Source organism: Taudactylus pleione, unplaced genomic scaffold, assembly GCF_031769625.1.
Source record: "Taudactylus pleione unplaced genomic scaffold, aTauple2 ptg001628l, whole genome shotgun sequence".
NCBI lineage: Eukaryota > Metazoa > Chordata > Amphibia > Anura > Myobatrachidae > Taudactylus > Taudactylus pleione.
Genome location: NW_028286025.1, coordinates 2,342,466 through 2,363,982, shown reverse-complemented (window position 1 = coordinate 2,363,982; position 21,517 = coordinate 2,342,466). Strand labels below are relative to the sequence as shown.

Sequence of the window (21,517 nt, the reverse complement as noted above, 5' to 3'; positions counted from 1 at the left end):
GTAAATGCAGATGATTGTTCTTTTTTTCCCTTTTTTTACCAGAGGACAGGTACACAGGAAACAAGCAGATACAGTGCCTTGCAAAAGTATTCACATCCCTTTGAATTTTTCATGTTTTGTTGCCTCACAACCTCCCAACTCCAAGACTCTCACATTCAGGCCGCCGAAGACGCTCCTGTCCACGGTCCTGGAACACAGGTCGGACGCGGACGGTAAAAGCTGGGACTCCCGTACACAGACCCTTGGTTTTAAATGTCCCGATATCCTTCACTAGATAGCGGCTGTCGGTCCACTGTTTAGCGTGGCCACGCTAGGATATATATCCTCTGGGGTTCTCTTGTTTGAGGTATACGGCCGATAGTAGGTAATTATCCAACAGTGTAGAGCAGCAGCAGTGTGAAGCAAAAGCTCGGGACATTTAAAACCAAGGGTCTGTGTACGGGAGTCCCAGCTTTTACCGTCCGCGTCCGACCTGTGTTCCAGGACCGTGGACAGGAGCGTCTTCGGCGGCCTGAATGTGAGAGTCTTGGAGTTGGGAGGTTGTGAGGCAACAAAACATGAAAAATTCAAAGGGATGTGAATACTTTTGCAAGGCACTGTATCTGCTTGTTTCCTGTGTACCTGTCCTCTGGTAAAAAAAAGGGAAAAAAAGAACAATCATCTTAAGAGGGACATTATTAGCTCTGCATTTACGGATAAGTATCCAACATTCTTATTTATTATTAATTTGTGATAAAGCAAGTAGCGCCATCCTTCAATTTTTTGTTTCTTCACTAGTTAAGCGTATGTCTAGCTGCTTTTTTTTTTATAAATGTGGTATATTGTACATGTGTGGTTCCATGCGAGGCTGTCAAGAGTGGGTACGGGCCTGGGTACTGGGGGCGTGGTCAAATTGTAGGAGGTGTGGCCATATTCCAGCAGCCTCCCTGGGCAGTATGTGGTAGACTGGGGAGAAAGGCTGCTGCCACTGAGATTGTAAGCTTGCGAGCAGGGCCTTCCTACCTATATATTTGTCTGTTATTACCCAGTTTTGTTCTATTAATGTTTACAATTGCAATGGATATATATATATATAAGAAACTGTTAATAAATAAAATCAGCAGTCTCCTCTCTCTCCCTGCCCATTGTGCAACTGACCCTGGCACCCGGGTCAGCTTAACAAAGTCCTCAGAAGTGGACAAAATGCCTTGCAGCTCCGTCTCCTGTCAGTGTGCTCAATAGTGAGGAGAACTGACAAGCAACTAGCAGGAACCTAGCACCTGAGCTGCTGCTCACCTTGGACTCGTTCTTGTACTGGGCAAAAGAGCCAGTGGCAGCTTACAACCTCTGGGCTGCTAAACAGCCAGGAGAGAGCGATATTACATTGGGTCAGGCATAGTGGCGTAAGTTCATCCTGGATGCCCGAAGCAAAGTTATAATTTGGTGCCCCCTCCCCTACTGTCACAGCTGCTGACACTGTAATGTAGTAATTTGTATGCAAGCAGGCTATAGACCAGGGGTCAGGGAACTTTTTTACCTTTTAGCCCAAAATATATTTAGATATGCCGACATTACCCCCTTGATTTGAAAGGAAGGAAATCATATAGTAGTGCCCCTGTAGTAGTGTCCCTGTAGTAGTGCCCCCATATAATGCCCCTGTAGTGCCGCTCGTACAAAAAAACAAAAACACTTACCTTAATTCCTGCTCCTGCATCCGCCGCCGTCCTGTCCGCCCGGCTGCTCCTCGGAACTATGGCAGAGACTTCATGACATCTCTCTCATACTGCGCATTGAGAGAGGCAGAAGCTGGAATTCAGAAGAGAACTCCAGCCTCCGGCTAACGCAGCGCTGCAGGGAAGGAGCCAGGCGCCCGCTGTTAATAACATCTCAGCGGGCATCCGGCTTAGAGACTCCCTGCGGCAAAGCCTGGGCATGCATATGATTATAGAATGATTCATATGCATGCCCGGCTGTCTGTCCATTACCCCCAGGAATTTTATTTTTACCCCATGTGGGGTAATTTACCCCTGTTCCCTGACCACTGCTATAGATAGATGAAGGCAGCAGCTGGTGGTCTGACATGGAGCTCTCCACTAGTGTATAGTGGCTTCTCAGGTGCCGGGAAGGGGTGCCATGTATTGGGCAGCCGTGATGATACACTCTAGGTACATAGATACAGCCCTAAGTAGGGTGAATATGTTGTGGACAATGGTGGAGGTGCCTCCATTGTCTCCCATAGTTCTACCCCTGGTCAGGCATTAACATCAGGTTCTGCTTTTTACTCAAGTAGTCACATCGTGGACATATATGCTGCCAGTAGAACTTTATCTGCTGTGTAATAGGAATACCCACTGAGCCAATGTGCCAGGTTTTTGCTATGCACACTTAAGGTGCGTACACACAGGTCTATGTTTTGGACGACTGAACGATAACGACGTCGTTATCGTTCAGTCGTTCAAAAAATCGTTCAGTTTTAGGGCCAAAACGATGAACGGCAACTACCAATGCGCGTTCCCGTTTGTAGTTAGTAGTTGCTGTTCATCGCCCGAACCTCCTGTCCAACCTGACGATAATGTCAGGTTGAACATGTTCGGGGATGAGAGAGGGAGCCCGGCACTGAACAAAATCATTCTTGATTTCGTTCAGTGTTGTACTCAGTGTTGTTAACAACCCTGAGCACACCCCTGTCGGGGACACACAGGACAATTTTCGTTTGGGGAGAAAATCGTTCCGTGTGTACTCACCTTAACAATTACTGCCGGCTGCATCTCCGGGACACCATAGTTAAGGTCAGTGCTGGCTGTACTACCAGCGCGTGTTCTGCTAATGAATTGCACTTGCTATCAAGTGTGCCCTTCGAATGTGCTTTCAATATTTGTCCCAGCACTGAGATTACCTGATATGGTTTGAGAATTTAATTTTCTGGCATATTTCTTCAATAAAGCACCTGAATACATATTGCCACATCTAACAAGTTTCACTTTGTTGCCATATTCTTTTGAATACTGTTCCAGTTTAAACAAGAGGACTCTTGAAAAGCTATTGGTGCCATTATTCTATTCTGAAGATTTATTATTATTATTATTATTATTATTATTGTTATATGATGTGTGGTATATTTTATATATAGTTTTTATATGATCTGTGTAGTTTTTTTTTTTAATATTGTTTTGTGTGTATTGCTATGTTCAATAAATAGATCATTCTGGATTTTGTGGTCTAGTTATTTTTACTCACCAGCGCATTTTTATATGTGTTATTTTGACCCGGGCCCCTGCCAGACCCCTCCAACAAGCCCAGGCTTAGGTAAAGAGTACCCGTCCCCCTCTCAGCAATTCTGGTTCCATCACCCTGGTAAGCATTGCTGCCATACAGTGCCATAGCCATGGGATCTGTTTTAGCCAGGATACTATGGTCTAGAATCTAGATATATCAAAGGCGTAAAGGGGCTTTTCTTATAAAAAAAAATATTTGTGGGATATCATACAAAAACACTTTTTTTCAGGGAGTACCCGCAAATATTAAATCCCACCTGACTGTATCCATCTATAGCTACTGCAACCGCCACGTTTTCGAACACAAAAGCAGTCCCCCAACTTTATTGGATGCAGTGCAGGCAAGTGCCACCTTAACGGTAGGCTGCTTTTATCAGGAGTCGGGCTGACGGAGGGAAAAGCAGCACGTCCCCTGGCTGGCCAGCTCAAACTGCCTGGGCTGGGAACTGCCTGGCCTGGGAACTGCCTGGGCTGGACGGAGCTGCCTGGGCTGGACGGAGCTGCCTGGCCTGGGAACTGCCTGGCCTGGGAACTGCCTGGGCTGGACGGAGCTGCCTGGCCTGGGAACTGCCTGGGCTGGACGGAGCTGCCTGGGCTGGGAACTGCCTGGGCTGGACGGAGCTGCGCGCACAGTGGCTGCGGGTGCAGTCAGGGCAGTGCATGTTTGAGCATGCAGGGTGGAGGGGGGGCTGTTACCGACCATGGGTGAGGTGTGGCAGCTGTTACTAGCTAGTAGCTACAGTGAAAGCTATTGGGGATCAAGCGACTGTTACCGGCTGCGGCAGCAAGCCCATACAATAAGACGTCCCTGCTGGCAATGCCTCATGGGATACTACAAATCCCATGCCTCTCCTCTTTCTTCTGAGTACCTCGGGCTGACAGCAGACTGCATTTCCCGGGTGGCGCTGGCAGCTATCCTCATGAGTGACCTCTGCTCTGGAGCCTGCCCTGCAGCACCCCCTTAGATCTGGCACCCGGGGCACGTGCCCCCCTAGCCCGCCTCCAGCCCCCAGTTGCATCCCGACACTCTTCGCATGCATGCTGGCGTTAATTACACCGGTATGCTTTCTCGGTATCAGCTGTCCTTTGCAAGTGAGAGACCTATGACCCAGAAGTCCCTCTGGCGTCCATCTGCACATGGTATTTTCGGAGGTTTGACCACATTTCTTGCTTTACTGCATCCCGCCCAAAGCCTGAAAGCAGGACAGCTGGTAAAACATAACAATTATATAATGACATAAATACATAAATAAAATATATACACAGTGATAGGAAGGGAGTGAGAACTGGAGCATTCTGTCCCTCCCCGCTCCCCGTATACCAGTGATCGCTCTCATTCCCCAGGACCCGCTCCAGTCAGTGCCGCCAATCACCGGCAGAGGGCGCTCCCTCAGCAGCGCTCGACGTGACGTCGGCTCGGACGTTCCTGCCCCTTCCGGTGGGCGGGGTGAGCGCTCCCGGTCTGCGGCTCGGTGATCCCGGATCCCAGCAGCAGGCAGAGGGGCGGGCGCTCGGCCATGTTCTCCGCCGGCCTGGCAGTGTCAGAGCTGGGAGTCAGGGGCCCGGAGTAGCCCGGATCACACGCTGTGTCAGCCGCTGCGGGTAACATGTCGGCCAAGGTGCGGCTGAAGCGGCTGGAGCAGCTGCTGCTGGACGGGCCCCAGAGGAATGACGGGGCCCTCAGCGTGGAGACCCTGCTGGACGTGCTGCTGTGTCTCTTTACCGAGTGCAGCAGCTCCACCCTGCGCAGGGACAAGTATGTCAGCGAGTTCCTGGAGTGGGGTAAGTGCCCAGCAGTGGCTCTTCTACCGGGCATAGCTGGTGGCATTACACAGGGGGTATAGCTGGTGGCATTATACAGGGGGCATAGCTGGTGGCATTACACAGGGGGTATAGCTGGTGGCATTATACAGGGGGTATAGCTGGTGGCATTATACAGGGGGCATAGCTGGTGGCATTATACAGGGGGTATAGCTGGTGGCATTATACAGGGGGCATAGCCTGTATAATGCCAGGGGGTATAGCTGGTGGCATTATACAGGGGGTATAGCTGGTGGCATTATACAGGGGGCATAGCTGGTGGCATTATACAGGGGGTATAGCTGGTGGCATTATACAGGGGGCATAGCTGGTGGCATTATACAGGGGGTATAGCTGGTGGCATTATACAGGGGGTATAGCTGGTGGCATTATACAGGGGGCATAGATGGTGTCCTTACACATGGATATATGGGCACAGGGGGTATAGGTGGTGTCCTAACAGGGATGCATGGGCAAAGGCGTACTGTGAGTGACATTACACAGGGCATGGACTTAAGGCACAGTGGGGGGTATAGTTGGCATTACACATTAGATATGATATATATGCTATACAGAGATGAGTGGGCATGGGTAAATGTAACTGGTGACATTACACAGGTATATTACTGTGGGCATGGGCACACTGTGTAAGTGGTATAGATGCGATTACACATGAGGGCTTTGCCCAGGGCTACTACACTGGGGAGCATGGGCACATTGCATGGGGGTTATATATTGTTACAAAGATGGGCACAGGGTATTACACATTGGGGCACAGGATGTTATACATTATGGGCACATGGCACAGGGTGTTACACATTGGGGGCGCACACATTGGGGGCGCAGGGTGTTATACATTGGGGCACAGGGTGTGACACATAGGGGGCACTGCCCAGTAGATGTAATTATATTGGGGGTAAGGATGTAGCACTGTTTTTGTATCCTCTGTCTAGCTAATGTGACAGTTCTAGTCTGGCTGCAGTACCGGCTAGTAACAAACATGGAGAAAGCAGTACTTCACATGAGCATAAATCCATTAATATTGCCAGCGTAGTAAGTGCCTATAATAAGTGCAGCCGGTATCTTACACACTGAATTCAGTGATGGGTGTTTGGCATTGTAATGACATATTGGATATGATCAATACTCTTTATGGAATAGCTGTCTGTAGTACTGTACATGTGAATCACATCATCTGGATATGATAGTTTATTGAATCTTGGCAGCTGTATAACTGGAGCATTATTTTATATACATGGTGATATGTGTCTGTGATAGTCTTGGGTATAAGCAAGTCCGTGACATGTTGTTTGGATGCAATTGTTGCAATTCTGCCTAAGTGTAAGCTGGTTAGAAACAATGTATACATTAGCAGTATCCTTTTATGCCTATTCTACCTCCTGCTTACTAGGTAGTACACATTTGGAGCATCTAGTGCAGGACAGCACCAGCCTGAAATTGAAGCATGCAGTTTTTCCAGTCTCCATAAGCAGATGAGTTTAGCTAGGCATTATAATCGTATAGGTAACACGCTGCAATACACGGTGAGGAACCTTCTGATAATGACAAATATTTTGTAATGTTTTGACGGGAATCATCTTGGTTCCTAGGAGTGGTTGTTACCCTCCATGAGTAATAGGAGTAACAAATCCTAAATTATGACGTACACCATAGTATACATACTTGCAATTTTGCAGCGGACAATATGACTATAACATAACGCTTGATACTCTAGCTCAGGAGTAGGCAATATGAGGCACGCCAGCTGCTGTGGAACTACACATCCCAGCATGCCCAGTCAGTTTTGTTAGGGCATGCTGGGATGTGTAGTCCCACAGAATCTGGCGTGCTTCGTGTTGCCCAGCCCTACTCTAGCTTATCATGTGTAATGGAGGGCCGTCAGTATTTGATTTAGTTTTGCACATAATTTATTTTTGTACAAAATGATGATTTCTGAAATGATGCCCTGATTATTGGCGTGGCGCAGCCACAGGGGCGGGTGACAACTGAACGTGTGACCTGTCCAATAATCGCACTAGAGCCGCAAGCAAAGCCTGGGACAAGTTGCGTCATACGCAGGGCTGGTTCCTGCTAAGTGCTAGACACAATATTATTTGGTTTGCATGGCGAGAGTGACTTTCATTGTGGTTATAGTATTAGCTTTGATATCGGAGAACCTGTAGTGAACTGGGGGTAACACAGGCGCTGTGGTCTGAAAAAGATCACATGAAGACAATCTGTACTCCTTCCTGCCCATCCCTGATCTGGAGAACATCCTATATTCTGTGGAATGTATGTGAGCAGTGTAATTCAGCCACTGTATACACAGTGACTGCTTATTCCAGCAAATACATTACAGGAAACCAGAGGAGAGGAAAAGGAAGACCTTTTCCTGCTGTCCATATTGAGCAATTATTTAGATTTTTATCTACGGTATTTTTAAGCAGCCGTTTTGATTTGACTAGTCGAGCCATCTCCAAAAGTATTTCTGCGTCCAGCCCACGTATATATATTTCTTGTTGGCATTTCTGATGGACAGATTGGAATAATATTTGTATATTTATGAACACTTATCATAGTGCATGAATAATTGAGCAGGCCTCTGAATGCGAGATGAGTTTGTCTGCCATTTAATGAAGATAGTCCGCGGCATGACTTTCCGAACAAGGGAGAAAGTAACTGGGCCAAGTTTTGGACAGAGCGTACATGTTACGCGGATCCTGTGCCCAAAGCACAAGTTACAGGCACAGAACGTGTTATTTCCTGTTTATAGGACAAAGCATAACCTAACATTGTTGGCAGCTGGAATGTCGCGGCTATTAAACCTGGCTGTGAATAGGAAAGGTTTAATCTGTTTTAAGGATATGTTTTTAGGTGTTACTGCATGTTCTTCTGTCCTGGCAACCCCCCATGTGCTAAAAGTACCATTTGTGTATATTTATTTTACATGCTCTTGGGTACCTGAATATCTAAGTGTGCATTGTGCCGTTCCAGGGCGGCACGTCGCCCCTGCCAGCATCGCAAGTTTTCCCTTACACCCAATAGAGGTGCGAGAGAAAACTTGAGATGCTGGCACTACCGCATATGGCCTTTATGTGCTGCTAAATTGAATCCGCCCCTTTGAATCTAGGAGGTATGCACTAGTAGGAACTGATTGGCCATTCTCTATGGTTCTGTTCTTCCTCTATACGTGTAAGTGACGATGCACTTGTAGTATCATCAGTAGCTGATTTCATCTGGACCATTTGTTAAAGGATGTCTTAATCAGTTGCAGATATTATTGCTGTTATTGATTTTGGTGTGTTTAAAGTGACACTGATACTCTTTAGCTTACCCTTCCGGGTACTTTAATATCATCAAGTACTATTTCTTGGAAAAGCTGCTTTATTTGTTTTTATAATACAGGTTGAGTCTCCCATATCCAAATATTCTGAAATACGGAATATTTGTGGCATGACTGAGATAGTGAAATCTTGGCTTTTTGATGGTTCAATGTACACAATCTTTGTTAAGGCACACAATTATTAAAAATAAAATGACCTATAGTCTGTGTGTATATGAAACATAAATTAATTTCATGTATGTACACAAAATGATTGAAAATATTGTATAGAATTAACTTCAGGCTGTGTGTATAAGGTGTATATAACACATAAATGCATTCTGTGTTTAGATTTGGGCCTTCCAATATGATATTCAAATATTCCAAAATACGGAATATTCCGATATCCAAAATACCCCTGGTCCCAATATGGGAGGCTCAACCTGTAGTACATTTTTCAAATGAGTTCTTCTTGACTGCAGCTTCAATGTGAAGAACTGAAGATAATGGGCGGAATTCAATTGTTTTAGCGTGCCCGATCTCCCGTCTAATGTGACGGGGCTTTGTGGGGCGCTATTCAATTGACGCAGATTATTGCGCTGATCGCTCCTGTAGATGTCGGGTTTAGCCGCGTAAAGCAGCTACCCCCAACCAAAGTGCTGGCGGCGATCGTGAAAAGTGCAGTTTGGGCGCCCAAATGGGTCACACTTTTTTCACCCATTTCAGCTCACACCCCCCTGGGGTGCGACGGCAGCTGACCATGCCCGACAGGTGCAACAATTGAATAGCTCCGTTGGGTGCGAAGGGGGTTGGCAACAATTGAATTCTGCCCAAAGAGCGTGTTTTGTGTACTGATGGTTTCAATATTTGGCTACTAGATGAAGTTAATTGGACGGACCTTGCCATGCTGGTATTATATAAGGAACACTTTATGGAATGAGGTTGTTTAGGAAGAGCCACTTGTACTTTAACCATCATGCCCCACAGTTTCATTTGCACCCAAAAAGGATTTTTCCGTTTCATCCCTCCATGTCATTACTATAGTGTTAATCCTTACCTTGGCTAGACAGTAATGAGGATTTGCATCGGAAGTATGTTGTTCTATCCCCCTTTCCCTCCAGTGTCTTCCGTCCTGTCGAGCTGAAGGCTGGCACTCCCTGGTTAGTAGACATTTATTTTTCCCCTGGAGGGTTGCCCAGAAATGGGAACAGTAGTCCAGGAGCCAGACGGGCAAGTGGCTGCTTTGTACCCACTTTCTGTATGTGGAGGTTACAACATATGAAAGGTTGGCATCGCTGGGAAGGAAATGATTAATATCTTTCAGGCCACATGGACACTAGAACGCTGTATGGCGGGGACGTGGCCTTTTCCTGAACGTGGCAAGTCCATCAGCAGTTCTTAGTCCTGCTTTATAGTGATAACCCCCCCCACACTTATAGATAACAAAGCTGGAGGAGCATAAAGTCACTCCGAACTTCCATATGGCCGTCCGTGATGGAGCTGTTCCTAAATTCCAGATTAATCTGTGGCTTGTACTTCTCTTTTCCCCAATCCCAAAATCTCTTAAGCAAATGGCTTCGATTCTAGAGAACTCTTATTGTGTATGTGTAGGATCAAGTCAGACTGAAAAAGTATTTTGAGGGAGATGCACGAAGTCTTTGAGAGCGATAAAGTACCAACCAGTCAGCTCCTAACTGTCATGTTACAGGCTGTTTGAAAAATGACAGAAGCTGATTGCTTGGTACTTTAGCACTCTCCAAGACTTAGTGCATCTCACTTTTTGTGTTTTAAGAAGAGCACTTAGGAAGATGGCTTATGGATTGTGGGCCTGATTCAGAGTTAGGAGCAAATTTGCTCTTTTATCAAAACCTGTTGCAATGCATTATTTTTCCATGCAGGGTAAATACTGGCTGCTTGTGCATGTAGCTCATAAATATTGAGCAGCTTTGTTTTGCACTGAAATTTAGACCTAAGCCAGGACACACCTCTCTGCGCACTGTACATCTGCCCCACCTGCACTGTGACAAGCTGCCAACGTGCACTATTTTTTTTTTTGTTACTTGATCAGAATTCTGCATCAGGCCCTGTATCGTTATATCGTATTGTTAAATCTGAACGTTTTAAGGTGACGCAGCAGGATGGAGTTCCCTGTGTACCCTTACTAAACGTTACAGACTTAAGCTGAGGCTGAACTTGGCAGAGTTTAATGCATGTTTTATTTACCCCAATGCAAGGGTGAATTGAACTGCTTTGGTACAGATCCTAATAAAGGCTGACCTGGAGGGTCTCAATTGTCCATTTTTAACATCCGCACAGGTCGAGGATGGGGCTGGTCTTCCCAGTAACAGCTGGAAACTTATAGAACTTTTGGATCTGCAAATCAGAAAATAACCTGCAAACTACAGGCTTTTATTCCTGGATCTGTGGAAATTCTCCCATGCTCTGGAGCAGTGATTGCCACAGTGGGTGGCACTGCCCTCCTAGGGGTGCTGGATTGCTCTATGTTGGTGCACCAGCACTTCAAGTTAGGGTATTGTGACCTGTTGCTGCAGCGCATTATCCATGCACCCCCTCTGGTGACCTCTGACAGGTCATGGCAGGACCCCCTTTTCCTCTGTGGCCTGCGCTAGACGCACACAGAAGGGAGCTGATAAGTCATTATTGGTTCCTCTCTGTTACAAATCAGGGCAGCTAAGTGTGGGCAGTGAGGATAGACCCCTGTGTGGGGAGATCAGCAGTAAGAATGGGACAGGCTGCTTCTCATGGGGACATTATCGCAACTGAGACGTCCGTGAGAGAATGGGGAAGGGTCCGGGAGAGCCTGTGGAGAAATATCGGCGAGGGGGCATAAGAGGAGGTGGCAGATGAAAAAAGGGGTCTATAGAGATTATAGGGTGGTGTTTATAGCACAGCCTAATCCGCTCTCTAATCCCATTAACCCCGTATAATATTGTTGTGACTTTTCAGCTTTTGTGGAACTGTAATGGTGGGTACACACTGGGCGATATTACTGAGCGACTGCACGATTACGACATCGTAATCGTGCAATCGCTCAGTAATCGTGAACGACATTGAGCACACCCTGCCGGGGACACACTAGACGATATCGCTTAGGGAGCATATCGTCCAGTGTGTATGCACCATAAGCCCCAGCAAGTATTCCTTTAGCAGATGTTAGGAATAGCTGGTGGATGTATAAACAAGATAAATCAGTATAGAATGTATATCAAATCTGCCATCCAGGGGGTAAACGTCTGTCACCATTGCTGATTTTGTTATAAATTAAATAAAATGTAAATTCCATTATCTATTATCATTAATCGATATTTTGTTATTAACTAAAAAAAAAAACCAGTTGCAATTCTGATTACTAAGGCACTCGTGGGGGGGGGGGGTCTCTGGAATAAATGTATGGAGCAAATGTGGCGGTGGCCTGAAAACGTTTGGGAATCTTTGTTGTGGAAGTTGGTCACCCCGTTCCGCTGAAGATGAAGAAATGAAGCTGGCATACATCAACCCTGAGCTACACTTTAGTGATTGGTGTAGGGGAAGCCGCAGTGTCTCTATTCTCTCCTGCTGGTCTCGCCTCACTACGTTTGGATGATTTGTCAGTAATTATTAGGAATTCGTTATTAGGTTAGAAAAAAAAGGCAATTATTATCTAGTTTTACACTTTATCCAAAGATTGCGAAGATCTAAACATGATAGGAAAGTATACTATCTTACAGATCCTTTGTGAGACAGAGATATCCAGCTTCCAACCCCAAACCCTTCCAACAAGCTGGGCACTAAGCACTCATTTCTAACTAGTACATTGAACCTCACCGCCCTCCGATAGGTCAGCATCCACCTTGATTTGTCACGGCTCCGCACCCACCGCGCCATTCTGTTCTGTTTTACTTGTTTACATTTGTTAAAAATATACCTGTTGGGAGATGTGCTGCTTGCTCAAAATTGTTTGTATCGCTCTTCAATGTGAGCAAAGCGCATAGGTGAAACCTACACACCGCTTCCAGAATATTGTACATTGATATAGCGCACGACCTGAGTTAATGTTTCGGTGCTAGAAGCCCTGTCATCACTACATCTCCCGATACTGTGCAGTATTCTCAGTAGGAGAACAGAGGTATTGGTCGTTCAGTATGCCCCCGATTGCAGCAGATAGTATGGTGCCCACCTGAAAATTCATATTGACTCACATTGTACAGAAAATATTGCTGAATATTGGTACCGCCCAGAAAAGGGCCGCTTCATTGTGTGTAGGCAAAGCGTGCAGTTTGTCTTTATCTTCTTTAATGCTGTTCAGTTAGTGGACGCCCTTCCTGGTTTTCTATCTTGACATCAGTGACTGGATTTATCACCAAATTAACAACCACGTTATCTATTTGATTTGTGTAGACCGTGCAAGTTCCAGGGTTGTATTTTGTTACATGTGGTTATAACTACTTGTCGCGGTTCCACATTTAAAAGGGAACTGATTTTATTTGTTAAATGTAACCTGCCACTTTCACAATGGCTGATCCGCACATTGAACAGAGAAGTGCTTTAAAGTTTTGCATAGACTGTATTGTAAGCTGGACAGGTGCACAGTGAGGCTACAAACGGGTATATTGGTCACAGTCTAAAGGCGGGTATCCACTACCAAGATCTGAAAACGACCGCACAATTACAACGTTGTAATCGTTCAGTCGTGTGTCAGTCGTGTGATGAGCCTGCACTGAACGAGCAGATGTTCAGTGCAGGGTCATCAATCATCCGGAAACATGCTGAACCTGACGATATCGTCAGGTTGACCAGCATGTTGGAAAAGATGATGGATGTCTAAACGACCAGCAGGCACGCGCATCGCTGGTCTTTTTAGACACTTTTGCGAACGATCGTTATCGTTCAATCGTTCATAAAAATCGCTAAGTGGATACCCCCCTTAAGATCCCCCTAAAATGTGGTCTATTTTGTTTCTCATCTCTGTGTCTGTTTGCATACTTACCGTTGCTCCAGGCTTGCTGAATATTGTTCTCATCCCCATAGGGGTGCGTTCAAAAACTGCGTCCTGGATGAGATGCCATTCCCTTCATTTCCACGCGGTCGAAACAGCAACTTGTTCCTCTCACGGCTAATTGAATATATATATATATATATTTTTTTTTTTTTAAATGAAAAAGCTATTTCGATTTTGGGGTAAATTTACTAAAGTGAGAGTTTTTAAAAGTGATGTTGCCCAGCAACCAATCAGATTCTACTTAACATTTAACTAGCACCTTCTAGAAGATAATAGCTAGAATCTGATTGGTTGCTATGGGCAACATCACTTTTAAAACTCACTTCTAAAAACTCTCACTTTAGTAAATTTGCCCTGTTGTATAAATAAAGCACATATAGCAACATAGTGTATGTAGTTATGTACGTGTACAGCTCCTTTTAATAACATTGCATTTAAGTGCAAAGTTTATGCTGAAGCATAATAACCAATCAGCTACTTTCATTGTGTGTTCTGTACTTGTTAAATAAAAGCCAATTACCAATTGGTTACTGTTATTAATAGTGAGTACCTAGTATTTAAAAAGCTGCAGTTTGACATTTAGCTAAAGTCACAAAACTTTGGGGGGGGGGGGTGAATAAATTTAGGCGCGCTAACCGGCATTTTCCAACTTAAGTGGTTTCAACAGCGCGGTGAATTGAATAGCCCCCTTTAAAATAAAAGGGCATAAATTAATATTTATTTATATAGTTTTGTAAAGTGTATGCAGTGTCAAGCAAGAATTGCAATAGAATAAATAATACCAAATGAATAAAAATGTAAAAGGGATAAATCACATACAGGGCAAAAGCAAAACCGAGAAAAATATTCATCAAAATGAGATACAATTCTTAGGAGTAGCACTCTGTGATCACGTGCCAGACAGATTAGTCCTTCTTAAAGTGGAGTCAAACAGGAGTTCTGGAAAATGCGAGGAGATAACCAAGAGGATGGAGGGCCCTGCTTGTGAGACCTCACCACCTAAAGCAGGCCTGGCCAACCTGTGGCTCTCCAGCTGTTGTGAAACTACAAGTCCCAGCATGCCTTGCCAGAGTTTTAGTATTCCCTAATAGCAAAACTGTGGCAAGGCATACTGGGACTTGTAGTTTCACAACAGCTGGAGAGCCACAGGTTGGACAGGCCTGACCTAAAGGATATCAAATAAACTTAAGTTCATGCCACCGCCACAATACTTTAGACCATGCTCCGTGCGGCAGGCAATTGCCAGTATACTGCTTATAGTGACCAGAATGTTATAGACTGCCTGCGGCATGTTTTTACAATTAAGAGCCTGAGCATATCCATTGCACAGAAAGAGAAATGGACACATTGCTTTAAAAAGCACAACAATCAACATCCCCTAAGATAAAATGATGTAAGTAAGGCCACTAGAACAAAAAAAAATCAATTGTGCGATTTTCTCATGGAGGAATTAATTCCCAGAGCGACAATGTAGCTCCCGATTTAAGTGCCCGGAGCTACACAATTGACAGCGTTGTGCCCAAAACTTAAGCCAGAAGATGGTGTTTACTGCGGCTCATTCCTGGGTCTTAGTTGTGTTAAACTGCACTGTGTTAAACTGCGCTGACTTAAGTGTTTCGGGTGCGATTCTCAACAACGCATCTTACCCCGAGACACTAGTTTAGTCGGATTTAAGCTCGCGCCCTTAGGAGGAGGGTGCAAGCAGGAATCGCTAGTCGGACAGTTTACAGCGCAGGCAATTAAATCACTAAGCCAAGAGCTACATCGCCACACTAGGAATTGACCCCCCCCCCCCCCCCAGGGCATGTCAGAAATTGAAACAAATTTCATATTGCCATCAGTGCTGTTTTCATAAATGTATCCTGTTTATGTATAGAGGACCACTAGTTGTTGTTTCTCTAGAAAATCTCAAGTTAGGCTGCCAGAACCGGCTCACTGCTCTCAGTGGGTGGAATTCAATTTTTTCCAGCCCCTATCGCGCCCGACGGAGCTATTCTATTCTTGCTCCTGTCGGGTGCGATCAGCTGCCAAGCGCCACATTTCAGCTCGCAGCCCCTGGGGGATGAGAGCTGAAATGTGCGAAAAGTGACATGTTTGGGCGCCCAAACATCACTTTTTGTGATCGCGCCCAGCACTTTGGTCGGGTTTAGCGGCTTTACGCGGCTAAACCTGACCTCTATGGGCGCGATCAGCGTGAAAAGCTGGCACAATTGAATAGCGGCCCGCGATCTCCTGTCACTTTAGACGGGAGATGCGGGCCGCGAAATCAATTGAATTCCGCCCAGTATGTCATGTGATGGCAGAGGGGTAAGGATGTCAATGCAGATAAAGCTCAGAGCAGCATTCCAAAGCTGCTCTGCTCCCTACATAATGATTCGTTAGCTTATGACATTCTGTAGGAATAAGATCATTAATAGCAGACAGAAGAAACAAAGCAAGGAGATATGGCAGTAACCAACTTTCCTCTTATAGCTTGCCACAGTTAACAAAAAAAAAACATAAATGCAGGTTCAAAATGGTCTTCCAATGCCAGAAGGCATGGCAATGGGATAAAAGACCATAGAATGAAAGCAGCTTATTCTCGATAAGACTATTTTCCAGTCTCTCCTTGGATAGTATTACATGTGATACTAGCCGACTGACGAGCACACCGATACCAGGCTCACATTGAGACACTAAGAGGGCGTTTGAATTGTTTTTATCATGTCAAGTTTCTAATGGGCGCCCAACGGAGCAATTCAATTACTACTCAGTTCGGGCATGAATAGCTGTGGCTGCACGCTTCTCCTTGTGCCCTCCTGAGGTGGCAAGCAGAAATGTGCGATAAGTCCTGGTTTCTGGCGCCTCAACTGCTGTTTTAATACGCTAACCAGGACTTTAGACGGGTTTAGCCGTTTTATGCGATAATAGGTGCCCAAAACAGTTGAATCGCTCCGTTGGGCACCAAAAATTAGTTTGTCAAAAAAAAAAAAGCAATTTAATCGCCCCCCTAAATAACCTACCTTTTATTGTCTATCGGCTGTGGGAGGGAACCTAAATTAGCATGGGGAGAACCATAATAGATAGCATCCTTACCGTAATGTAAACCACAGACCATTTGAAAGGCAGCAATCTAAGATTTCCTTTCATATAGGATCAACTTTTGTTTTAGATATTGTAGTCCTATCACATATGGTTCACAGTCCTCCTGTCACTGGATGTCAGGTTATTTACATGAAAATTGTACTGGTGTTGCGCTAATGTCAATAGTATGGAATTAGCAATTACTGAACATGGCAGAAAATAAATTGAATACACCAAATATCACAAAAAAAATTGTTCTTTATAAAATATAATTCAAGTATAACAATGTTACAATAAAACACATAAAAAACTCCTCCCGCAGTCTAATTGCACGTATAAGAAACCCCCCGATTTCTATAAATCACTACACGTTCCCGGGTAGCTGACCCTTCAATCGACCAGGGAATTTCTCGGGACTTAAGTCCCGGGAAATTACCCTGCTTATGTCTGAATGGTGCTACCCGGGTATTTACTATTCCTGGGCTGCACCAAGCAGCTTTTACATTGAATTGGCAGTGCAGAGCGTCCTATAGGATGCTCAGCGCCGCCGCTCACTACCCCCCGCGCCGGTGGCTGTGTCACTGTAGATCGCTACAAAGGAGCCCAGCCGGACGATGGGGACAAAAGAGTTTGCAGAACTTGGACTGATACAGAGGTGCCCTTGCTCTAGGTCCAGCAGTAACACACTAGCCATATGTGCTTTCTATTAGAGTATTTCTTTTTTATATGCCGTGATTTATATCCCTTTCAGAAATTTCCTGCTCAGACCCGGGAATTTCTCCTGTGCAAATTCCCGGGTATTTGGTCGAGATCCCCCTTTTACGTTAGTGTCTACCCGGGAAATTCCCAGGTAGACCCCTTTCAGACTTAAGCCGGGTTTTTCTGCTTACCTGCCTCTCCTCTGCCGTCTGCTCTTCCTAGCCTATCCCCTCTCTGGCTGCCGCTGATGATGTCATCATTGGGCTGCCGGAAGCCATCCAATCAAAATGCTGCATTTTTTTATTTATTATTTAATTATTTGTTTTAATTCTTGTAGTGCCCTGGTGGTCCAGCGGGAGCGTGGTTGGCCCGCTATTGCTGAGGCCAGTCGGCGGTCTCCAGCACAGGCGGGTGTCCCCAGCGTCTGGCTGGGGTCCTGTGTCGCTAACTCCATCTACAGCGGCACAGCCCCCGGCGCGGGGGGTGGTGAGCGGCAGCGCTGAGCGTCCTATAGGACTCTCTGCGCTGCCAACTCTATGTAAAAGCTGCTTGGTGCAGCCCGGGAATAGTAAATTCCCCGGTAGCACCATTGAGACATGAGCAGGGTAATTTCCCGGGACTTAAGTTTCGGGAAAAACCCTGGTTGATTGAAGGGTCGGCGTTCCCGGGTAGGTACCTTTCAGACAGACACGGCAACCCGGGAATTTGGCTGAGGCAGGCCATATTCCCCGGATTCTTCATATGTCTGAAAGGGGTATAATAGAAGTCGGGGTAGGGGGGTTTCCTATACATGCAGTTAGACTAGTCTGTATAGACTTTTGCAGAAGGAGTTTTTTAATATGTGTTTTATTGTAACACTGTTCTACTTCAATTATATTTTGTAAAGAACGATTTTTTTGTGATCTTTGGTGTCTTGAATTTATTGTCTGCCTTGTTCAGTAATTGCTAATTCCATATTACTGACATTAGCACAACACCAGTACAGGTTGAGTCCCATATCCAAATATTCTGAAATACGGAATATTTTTAGGATGACTGAGATAGTGAAACCTTTTGCTTTTTGATGGTTCAATGTACACAAACTTAGTTTAATGCACAAAATTATTAAAAATAAAGTATAAAATGACCTATAGGCTGTGTACAAGGTGTATATGAAGCCTAAATGAATTTCATGTATGTGCATGCATTAGTTTGAGCAACAAAATTATTGAAAATATTGTATAAAATTCCCTGCAGGCTGTGTGTATAAAGTGTATATGACTTATAAATGCATTTTGTGTATAGTTTTGGGCCCTAGTGCTTAGATATCTCATTATGGTATAAAAATATTCCAAAGTACGGAATATTCCGTTATCCAAAATACCCCTTGTCCCAAGCATTTTGGATATGGGAGAGACGACCTGTACCATTTTTTTTGTTTGTGGTCACTAATGGTGTATGCAGCTGTCTTGATTAATAATATTATTTCTTAGCCCTTATTAGCACCAGGCTGATCATTTCTTGTAGGTTATTTACATGCAGTGTTAATGTGAGTTCAGGAAGGATGTCTTCCATTAATAGTTTAATTCTCTTTTGAATCCACAAATGCATGAACTTTTCCTATATAAAATCGTATCTGACAGTAGTAATAAATCACCCTCATCTCCATATATACGCCAGTGAGGGAGCAACCTGATACAGTTCATACATTAATGTTCGTCCTTAACTTTCAAAAGAGGCCACACACTACTTTTCCACCTGCTTCTGGAGTTAGGTGTAAAGCTGGGTACACGCTTAACGATGTGTGTACCCAGCGATGCGACGGACTACCACACCGCCCAGGGGCCTACATTTCAGGCGGCCGGTACACATTATATGGTCCGGTACCTGACTGCTTGACATGTCGGCAACAGCTGCATCCCGCCACAGGGGTTCGTTGGTCACATTGTCAGATTGACCTGCTTGTAGGGCCGACGTGGCGATGCGACTGACGACCAAGGGCCGACAGTGCGTACACACTAACCGATTTTGACGATCCGTCGGCCCGAGTCGTCTGATCAGGTGAAATATCATCTAATGTGTACCCAGCTTAAGGTTGGAACAGTTGCATAGCAGTTCTGTGACATTTTTACCCCTCAAACTATGAAACTTGTTTTTAATGTACCCCATGATAGAGATTGTCCATTCACATAAAAAATGGGACACAATGGGCATACAGGATAGGATACTGTTGGGGCAAAAGCTGGGAGAAGATGTGGGCACCCTGGTAGGGGCTCAGCGGGCTACATGCTCGCTCCTGATCTATTCCCCTGCTAAATGAATCTTATTTTCAGCTCTAGTTTACAGCATTAGGGGCAATGTTGCCCTACACTATAATTTGCATATAATCCCCTAAGCACCACCCAACTCCTCCACTTGAACTGGGCGAAATGCTTTCATCTCCGCAGTACTGTGCCTTTTGGAAATCTGTGCGCACGACATGTCCAAAGATGATTTTGCACTTTGTAAACGATCTCCAGAGTGTACAAATGAGTGTATAGCAACTCAGTTCTAGGAGTTCTAACTAAACATAACACCATACCTCTTAAGGTGCCCATCCACTACTAGATGCGGGGACAACGGCACGATTACGACATCGTAATCATGCCGTTGTCCCCCTAGGGGTGAAGTGCATACACTGAACGCTCAGTGCATGCTGATCAATCATCCCCGGACATGGCAACCTGACGATGGTCGTCAGGTTGACCATCATGTTTGAGCGATAGATGTTAAAAACGACTAGCGGGTGCGTGCAACGCTGGTCATTTTTTAACATATTACTGCCCGATTTGAAGGCGATTACTGAGCGATTGCACGATTACGACGTCTTAAACGTGCCAACGCTCAGTTTAATCGCCTAGTGGATGGGCACCATTAGTGTGTGCAATTGCTGTGTTTATGCTCAATATAGATTTGTCCCTCTAGAATTGTATAGCGATTGGTGGTAGACTACAAGTAAATGATAAACCGTTGTCTGATCTGATCAGTGTACAAATGACCTGTTTGGACGCAAGAATTTCAGGGTCTCTTAGTTCAGGAATGGTTAATATCTCCCTTAATAGTAAATCTGTCTGGCAGATGGTACCATCATAGAAAGATGAGTGGAATTGTAGGAAATCGCATTAATGAGAAATACATGGCTGAGTCTTCTCAGATAATGTGGCTCAGTGACGGAGGTGTATTCCCTCAGTATAGGAGCTAATGTTGAGTCTCGTACGTTTTAGCTAGAGCAACAAATTGTTCCTTTTCAGTCTCTCGGACAAGCGAGTCGTGAACAGATTGTAGTATTACTGATCAAATACATTTTCCTCAGAACTAGCCTGGTCTGTCTACCGAGCGTTTTTCTTTAATGGGTAATTGATTCCAATAAAAAGAAGCTTGTTTAATATTTAATGAAAATAATGCACAGCACTTTGTCGGTCGGATGACCATTTCCTTTATAAGTCTGAAATGGATGAGAATACAAAGTGAGTTTGTTAGAACTCTTAGCATGGGGTGTGGTCAGACATCATCGCTGGTACACACTAGCCAATGGGCACTTGATATATTGGCCGAACAATTGATCGGCTAATCTAACTGTTGGTGTGTACCCAGCTTTATCTGGTGCAGCGGGTCTGGTGGTGAAATCATGATGACTTCTGGCGGGTAGTGCACAGTTTGTATTGCCTAACCCTAAAGGTGCCCATCCACTAGACGATTAAATTGAGCGATTGAACGATAACAATATCGTTCAATCGTTCATTAATCGTTCACAAATCGTTAATAAAAATGTCTAAAACGACCAGCGATGCGTGCGACCGCTGTCCGTTTAGACATCTATCATCGGGCAAACATGCTGGACAAGCTGGCGGTAACGTCGGGTTCAGCATGTTTGCAGATGATTGTGCCTACACTGAACGACTGCTCGCTCAGTGTAGGCTCATCACAGACTGATAAACGACTGCACGATTACAATGTCGTAATCGTGCAGTCGTTTTGAGGGCTGCTAGTGGATGGGCACCTTAACTCTACTCCTAGTGCCTAACTGTAACCTCCTCCCTCCGCCTAACCCCTCCCCGTAGCCTAATGCTAACCCTCCCGTCCGTGCATATTTCAGCAATGTCATAACAGTCGACATTGTGATGTCAACATTACGAAGGTCGACCTTATGGCTACATCCCATTATCGTGACTTTTGGGAAATAATCTATTATTCCATATACAATTGGGCCTAATCCCATTGGAGGGTCACGGCTGTTTAATACACTTGATACAAATTCTAGAGCCAGTACAAATTGATAAAAGCTTTGTTTAGGCAGTGATCCTATTGGCTTCTATATGTAGAAGTCTTTCGAATTTCGTAATAACGCTTGAGGTATTTCAA

At 45.0% G+C, this 21,517-nt stretch overlaps 1 protein-coding gene across 2 annotated transcripts in view; it reads left to right on the top strand.

Annotated features, from left to right (window-relative positions):
- The first annotated feature begins 4,701 nt into the window (after positions 1 to 4,701).
- Positions 4,702 to 21,517, top strand: part of CDC42BPB (CDC42 binding protein kinase beta) — a 125,515-nt gene continuing 108,699 nt past the window's right edge. For both annotated transcript variants that reach the window (XM_088464293.1, XM_088464292.1), the window contains exon 1: positions 4,702 to 5,036. In XM_088464293.1, the coding sequence (XP_088320419.1) occupies positions 4,862 to 5,036 (175 nt within the window). In that variant the 5' untranslated portion in view covers positions 4,702 to 4,861. The remainder of the gene's footprint in view (positions 5,037 to 21,517) is intronic.